Source organism: Ictalurus furcatus, chromosome 13 (assembly GCF_023375685.1).
Source record: "Ictalurus furcatus strain D&B chromosome 13, Billie_1.0, whole genome shotgun sequence".
Lineage (NCBI taxonomy): Eukaryota > Metazoa > Chordata > Actinopteri > Siluriformes > Ictaluridae > Ictalurus > Ictalurus furcatus.
In genome coordinates, this window is record NC_071267.1 from 1,949,145 (window position 1) to 1,957,072 (window position 7,928).

The window sequence follows — 7,928 nt, forward strand, 5'->3', positions numbered from 1 at the left end:
TTGTGTATGTTTTATTTTTATGTTGTGTTTTCATTTAATATATTTGTGTTGTAATTGTTCTTAAGTTCTTGTCATTCGTTTGCTTCATGAATGTTTTTTATTATTAATGATTTAAATTATATTTTTCAATTATTCAATATTATATTTATTAGTAATGACAAAATTGTAAGACACAACTTTTTACAGTATTTGAGGTTTAAAGAGAATAAAAGCAGTAAAAATAAAATGTTTGAAGATTTATTATGATTGATTAAGGCAGCACAGATGAGTACAATCACTTACAAGATGCAATGAATAAAAAAAAGCTGAATATTGATATAATTTGTCTTTATGATTAAAGCAAAGCAATAGTTTATGATTAAACATAAAACAAAGATTAAAAAAAAACATTAAATTGACAGCAGTGTAAGTTTCAAACAAACAAATCAGAACTCCATGGAAATGACAGCTGAGTCATAGAAATCTACAGCTCGGCGTCTTCTGGAAAGATCTCCAGGGCATGGCTGAGTGAGGAAATGAGAAAATAAATGCATGAACTGCAAATGCAAATGGAATTCCTAATATTCTAAAACATCTTTCTTAACTTGTCTTATGGAAAACATACCTGTGCACAGTTGCCTGTCTGCAGCAGACAGAGATGGACCTGGCAGTGCAGGTAGATCTTGTTGGAGAAGCCGGTGAATTTGAACATCCTGAAGGAGAAGTAGCTGATTGTGGAGACACCATTCTGCAACACTGCCACTGTGCCGTCATTGGGGTTCGGACACCTGGAGAGAGGAAGACGTTACTTTTCCGTAAGTTATCTGATAGGTACAAATAGGTAACATTTTTCGTCTCTCTTTTTTCCACATACTCATTACTGATCAGGTCCCAGCGGACAGAATAGTCAGTCTGGTTGAAGGGCGTGGCCCAGCAGCTGTCCAGCACAAGCCCGATTTGACTTCTGTCAAACTGATCCACTTGCACAGCTATATACATCTGATGGTTCACATCTAGGGTCACATTGCCAAAGAGTGGAACTTGGAATGTAGCATCGGTATACAGGATCATGGTGATCTGGTACAAGCCCTCAGTAGACAGATACTTGCTGATTACACTGTGAACAGAAATAAATGCATTTAACATCTAAAATAATAATAATAAGAAGAAGAAGAAGAACAAGATTAGTTATATTTTTATGGTACCTTTCATGTATTAATTTTATTATTAATTATTAGCAATTATAAAATGTCAAATGGTACAACAGAGTTAAAATAAGAGAAAAGCTCAAATAAAACGATGTTTAAAGCTGCTTTTGAAAACTGCAGAAGATTAGCATAGCAAAGTATGTCTGCTTAAATTGTGACACTGCTGCTGTATTTACCCTCCTATGCCTTCAATAGTCGTGGGCATGGAGATGTTCTGGATGAGTGGATACACACAGGAAAAGTTGATGTTGAGCGCATCTGTGCGACTAATCTCACCCGTCAAGTCAGTTGTCCCAACGCTGTTCTTGAAAATGATGTGCGTGCTGTTATTCTAAAGAAACAGGCAAAAATAACAGAATTATAGAACTCAGCCTTGAGAGTCTGGATTGCATAATTACATCATAAAGCCTTAATTTATCTTAAAATCTGACGTTTGATGTCTGCAATGTAACAGACTATAATAATTCTGCTAAAAATGGAAATAATACAATAAGAGTCCACAAATTAACACAATGAGAGCTCTATTTCCATGAAAACATAATTTTCAATCTTATGTTGCTATTTTGGTCATATGCACAAATCATGTACAGCTCACGTGACAATGTGAGTACTGTGTTACTACCACATGTGATCAATTGATGCGGAAAACATACTTATGTAAGTTTATGTGACTTTTCTGTAAAGTTAATTTGTGCATTCTTTTGTGCATAAGGGAAACGTAAACTCAGTTTACTCGTAAACTCAGAAATCAGTTGAAAAACATCCACTTATTTACTTATTTACAGGCAGGGCTAATATCAAAGGTGTTGTCAGTTAGTCTTGCGCTTTATTACAAATGCTTTACGTTTATGCTCTTACAAGATAATCTCAAAATTTGTTGAAATAAATAAATTGTAAATAAGACATTGTGTTATTCCTCTTATACCAACAGTGATTTGACCAATTGCAGTGTTTAATTTATTAATGAATGGCACACTTTGTAATTGTTTAATGTTACATTTAATTTTGTGGAAATCAACGCAACAAATCAGTTCCTGTTGTCACTTATGGTATAGCATCTATTCTATAGCACTAAATATACAGCTGTGTAAAGTTTAAAGTAAATATAAAAGACTGCTGGTTTTGTACCTCCAGAGTTGTGCCACACATGTTGACCTTACTGTCAAAGCTGAACACCAGCCTGTTATTTTGGAGCTCCCCTTTGCAGTTTGGGTCGTTAAGGTGGAGAACATCAGCAGAATATCCAGCTTCAAAGAGCTCACAGCGAGACAGAGAAAGTGATGCAGTACTTCCTGAACATGTCTCAATGGCGTCTGAGGGGAAAATGGAGCCAACAGTCAGAACATTTCTAATTAGAACTAATTAGAAATGCATGAAAGGAAAAGGATCATGTAAAAAATATTAATAACTGTAATACTGGTTAATATCTCTGGTTCGTAAACTCAAGATTAACTGTAGTAATTGAAAGATAGGCAGTAGATGAAGGTTATGTTGTTATTTCATTAAATACTCTATACTCTAAAGCTTGTGCCACCATCTAACCACTAAAAGCCTTAGTATATTTCACACAGAGATGACCTTTGGGTGGGCTTCACTAACGATGTGATGGAGAAAATTGACATGTAGATGCTTTGTTTGCCTTGTTGAATACAGGGCGGCGAGGCAAACTCTGCAGACAAACACGGTATGCGACGGACGAGGTGTGTCCAAACCAATTCATAAGAAAGATGGACGACTTATCTTAATAGCTTTTGAAGGTGCCGTTATCTTCACACAACCCTTTCAAATGACATTAAGTATGCTGGGGTCTTATTTTTGACAGTCATTTTTACCTGGTTTTATGTTGAACTGTATTTTGTATATTGCCAAAAACTGCATAGTACATTTAGGCTTCTACATAGGATGCTCCATTAGCATGCTCCACTGATGTTGGGGACAAACAATAGTAAAATAAGAAATTTACCATAAATATTCTGGCTGCGCGTTGTAATACATCCACATCCACAGCCATAGACTCCATTTATCTTCGTACGGACTTCATCCGAAGCGCAGTTCAGGATCTGACAGGGTGCTACAAAGAGAGACAAACAGAAAGACAATTAAACCAGTTTTATTGCATTATAAACTAACCAACCAAGCACTCTTACTCAATTCTATAGTTTAACTGTAATAAGTCCAAAAAAATAACAGGGTGGATTATTTTCCTATAACAGATTGTTTTGGGTGGGACTTTTGGGCTGTAATTGGTGGATTGTCGTGTCCGTCAGCAGTGAAGATATAATTCCATGCTCTCTCGTCCAGTTCCCATGGCAACAGTAAGATCAAGTGATGTGCTACAAGTGACTTGATAACTGAGTATACTAGATGACTTGGCTGACTGTCTGCCACAGTTCTAATTACATTTTTTATTTTTAATTTCTCTCTGTTCTTCTTTTGGGTGTTCAGATACATCAGATAAATACATTTTCAGCTAATATGGTATACTTATTGCTGTCTGTGTATTTGTGATGTTCTTGCTCATGTTGTCATAATTATAAGAAAAACATAGTCAGGATAATATAAACACAGCTGATTGCCGATTTGTTACAAAAAGCAGTACAAAAAAATTAAAGACAGTCAATCTTGAACAAAGATTGAAACAAATCAATCATCTGAAACAAAGCTGATTTAGTTCTTTAAAAAGAGCCCTGAATACTCACACACACACACACACACACATATATATATATATATATAATTTGTTGTCTAGGTAGTTTTGTCATGTGTTATTAGTTATGACACTGTCAGTGTAAGTTTACCCATTGTTGTTGTTGTTGTTGTCTGTTCTGTCATTTTGTGGAAGAAACAGAGAAGAACAGGGAGGGAGAAAGAACGATACAAATGAATGATTCACCTCCACATTATTATAAAATATACCAATGTGTATTTAAACACATATCTCATATGTTGAAGGAATGGGATAATGGATAAAGTTAATGTTCACACGTTTATACATACACACACTGTCAGTTAAACTTTACCTGTTGTTGTTGGAAAAGTTGTTGTAGCTGTATTAGAAAGAGAAAAATGAAATGAGAGAGAAAAATAATGATATTTATTGATATTAATTTTTAAAAACATCAATATTCATTAATAATGAACGTCACAGTTTAATAAGGTTATTGGCTAGTTAGGTATTGTCGTGACGGACCGACAGCCGGCGCACAAGGTACTAAAATCGCTCCTTCCCCGACTGCCGCGCTGGCGCTGAAGAGACGGCCCCGCTTCAAGAACTCTGACAGCTAGAAAGCACGTGGCGGTGGGGCGGAGCCGCCGACACACCCTCGGCCGGTGAATGGTGCACCGCCCGGGAAAAATCCACCATCCAGCAGACGAGGGGAGAGTATAAAAGGCCGCTCTTCCGCCCGTTCGGGGGGAATGAGTTCACGTGATATGTGCGCGTGGCTTCTTCATATCGCTCATTGTTGTTTGACATTTCATACAAATGATTGATTCACATCCACATTATTATAAAATATATTGATGTGTATTTAAAAACGTATTATACTCAAATATCACGGTATAGGTGCAGCGCGAGTGGCAGCCTGTTGCAGCAGCTCTGCTCTTTTTCGGCTAAGTTTAGTATTTTTCACTTGTTTTTTGTGCTTTCTTCATGTTTTTTTCTACACTAATCTTACGCGTTGCGTTTGCAGATATGGATACGCAATTGTGGAGGTTAGCAATATTTATTTTTCTGTTTGTTGGACTGTACCGCTCCGCACTGGGAGACCCATTTGGCCACGGATCTATTGTTTACACTAGGGAGCAGCTGTTAGCACTGAGCAATACCAGGATACTTCCTACAGAAATACTGGTGATCCGCGAGGAAATTAGGAGAAGGAGAAGGGGAAGCAGAGCTGGACTTAAACACCGGGAGAGAAAAAAAAGCAGTACAAACCGTTCATTCCGTCTGTTATTATGGGGAATGTGAGATCTCTCTCCAATAACATGGAAGAGCTAACGGCGCTAACCAGGCTGCAGAGGGAGTACTGGGAGTGTAACATCATGTGCTTCATGGAGACATGGTTGAACGATCTCAGTACAGATTCACTGGTTACACTGGACGGATTTCAACTTGTGAGAGTGGACAGGAAAGCAAAGGAGAGCGGCAAGAGGAAGGGTGGGGGAATAGCGATGTTTGTGAATGAGAGATGGTGTAACCCTGGGCATATCAGGGTTAAAGAGCAGCGGTGCACTAAGTATATTGAGCTGCTAGCGGTTAGCAGGCGGCCATATTACCTGCCGAGGGAGTTCTCGCACGTCATCACGATAACTGTCTAAATCCTCCCCTCGGCTGACGCTACAGCGGCATGTGAGCTACTTCACACTGCTGTGTCGCAGCTGCAGACATCGCACCCACAGTCCCTCCTTCTGATCTCCGGGGACTTTAATCATGCTTCCCTGTCCTCAACTCTCCCCACCTTCACATAATATGTTAAATGCCACACTAGGGGCAATAAAACATTGGATCTGCTGTATGCAAACACAAAAGATGCACGCAGTTCTTCACCCCTTCCCCCGCTTGGCCGCTCAGATCACAACCTGGTCCATCTGCTGTCTGCCTACATACCTTTGGTGAATAAACAACCTCCAATCATAAGGTATGTGAGAAAATGGTCTGAGGAGACCAGTGAGGTACTAAGAGATTGTTTTGAGTCTACAGACTGGAAAATGCCCTGTAGTTCGCACGGAGAGGACATTGACATTCTCACTCACTGTGTAACAGACTACAGTAATTTCTGTGTGGAGAACACCGTGCCTAAGTAGAACTTTGGTGTTTTTGCAACAACAAACCCTGGGTGACTCCAGAGCTCAAAGCTCTGTTGAAGGAAAAAAAAGAGACTGTTTGGATTGGGGGACAAAAATGAGCTGAGGAGGGTTCAAAAACAGCTCAGAGGGGAGATAAGGAAAAGAAAAGACAGCTTCAGAAAAAAGTTGGAGGAGCGCCTTCAACAGAACAACATGAGGGAGGTCTGGAGGGGACTGAAAACAATTTCAGGTCTGAACAAAGACAATGGGAGGGGCCTTGTATCCGGCGACCGTGACAGGGCAAATTAATTAAATCTGTTTTTTAATAGATTTGATTCGGCTCCATCTCCTTCCCCCTCCGACCAGACCTCAGACCTGTCAACGACTCAACCTTTCCCTCTTGGGCCATTAGGCACCCTCTCCTCCACCCCCAGGGCTCCAGGAATATCGGCAACATCCAACTCACACCTCAGAGCTTCTGAGATATCAGCATTACACAGCTCACACCTCTCCACTGCTCACCATCCCTCACTCGAGGAGGTTCACACGTTTATACATACACACACTGTCAGTGAAACTTTACCTGTTGTGGTTGGCAATGTTGTAGCTGTATTAGAAAGAGAAAAATGAAACGAGTGAGATAATAATTGATATTTATTGATATTAATTTAAAAAACATTAATATTCATTAATAATGTATGTAACAGTTTAATAAAGGTGTTGGCTCATTAGGTATGTATTGTCATGTGTTATTAGTTATGACATTTTCAGATTAAGTTTACCCATTGTTGTTGTTGTCTCTTCTGTCATTTTGAGGAAGAGGCAGAGAAGAACAGAGAGGGAGAAAGAACAATACAAATGATCGATTCACATCCACATTATGATAAAATATACTAATATACTAATGTGTATTTAAATGGAACCCAGACTATGAAGACTTGTATGGTTTATTAGATTAAGGCTGACATCTGCTATATAAATCCTCTTTACAAAAACACTCTAGATGTTAAATAATAGAAATCCTTGCACTCGTAGGCCACCATTGCTGTTTACATTGCAATGTATTCTCGGTAGTGACGTAAATTTGTTTGCCATAGCTGTGATCCTCCTGTGACCCTACAGCGATATAAACATGTGTTCAGCCTTTTCAATTTGAACCCGAGCATAACATAAGCGGGGAGGCTAAAATAGAAGACATTACTCAAAACATACATTAAAATGAAGATGATTAGAGAAGTGAGGAGGCAAGAGTGGGGTAAAATCCATGGTGTCTGTGCAGCAACTGCACGTCTATGCCAACCGAGAGCCTTTGTTGTTCAATGTAAGCATATGGATTAAACTACCATTTTATGATGAAATGTATTCTAATATCAATCATTTTTAGAGATTATCAGCCATCTCGCCGTCGTATACTTTATCTGGTTAAAATTCTTATGGCCCGCCAGCGTGCTGTCGCCATGTTATGAGCAAATCTATGCTAGCTACACAGCTTCTGTATGTACGAAACTAGTCATGTCTTTGGAAAGCTAAGATTCTTCTGATTCAATTGATATAAACCGTTTTGAGATACAATCACAACAGCAGCTACAATCAACGTCTCTGTCAGACCACCAACATACAAACAAACACTTACAACACGGAGGCAACTCACCTAAGCCTCATAGTCATCCACTGATCCATAACATCCTGACAAAAACAGTCCTGTTACACTGGCAAAGGTCCAAACAAACCAATTATGTCAAAATATTTAGTCCAGCTTTGAAAAGAGACCAAAAGTATTCTGAGCCAATCATCCTGTTCCTTACTAGTGCCTAAGATCTGCAGTTGCCTCTGGGGTTATGCTGGCTGCAGAACAACAACTCCCACATGGACTAGTTGACACGGTCAGTAGCAGTCTGGGGACCCCATGTCAGGGTAACTGTTTTAAGGCTTCCAATCCCCATGCAAGGGCTT

General features: G+C 39.1%; 1 protein-coding gene across 1 annotated transcript in view; it reads right to left on the minus strand.

The window, feature by feature from the left end:
• Positions 1–249: 249 nt before the first annotated feature.
• The window catches only part of LOC128617502 (pancreatic secretory granule membrane major glycoprotein GP2-like), a 9,698-nt gene continuing 2,019 nt past the window's right edge, over positions 250–7,928 (minus strand). Inside the window, exons 3-12 of the mRNA XM_053640636.1 lie at positions 6,758–6,778; positions 6,559–6,582; positions 4,208–4,234; positions 3,986–4,012; positions 3,151–3,258; positions 2,316–2,500; positions 1,364–1,518; positions 854–1,096; positions 605–767; positions 250–503 (exon numbers count right to left, since the gene is read on the minus strand). Of these exons, the coding sequence (XP_053496611.1) occupies positions 426–503; positions 605–767; positions 854–1,096; positions 1,364–1,518; positions 2,316–2,500; positions 3,151–3,258; positions 3,986–4,012; positions 4,208–4,234; positions 6,559–6,582; positions 6,758–6,778 (1,031 nt within the window). The 3' untranslated portion in view covers positions 250–425. The remainder of the gene's footprint in view (positions 504–604; positions 768–853; positions 1,097–1,363; positions 1,519–2,315; positions 2,501–3,150; positions 3,259–3,985; positions 4,013–4,207; positions 4,235–6,558; positions 6,583–6,757; positions 6,779–7,928) is intronic.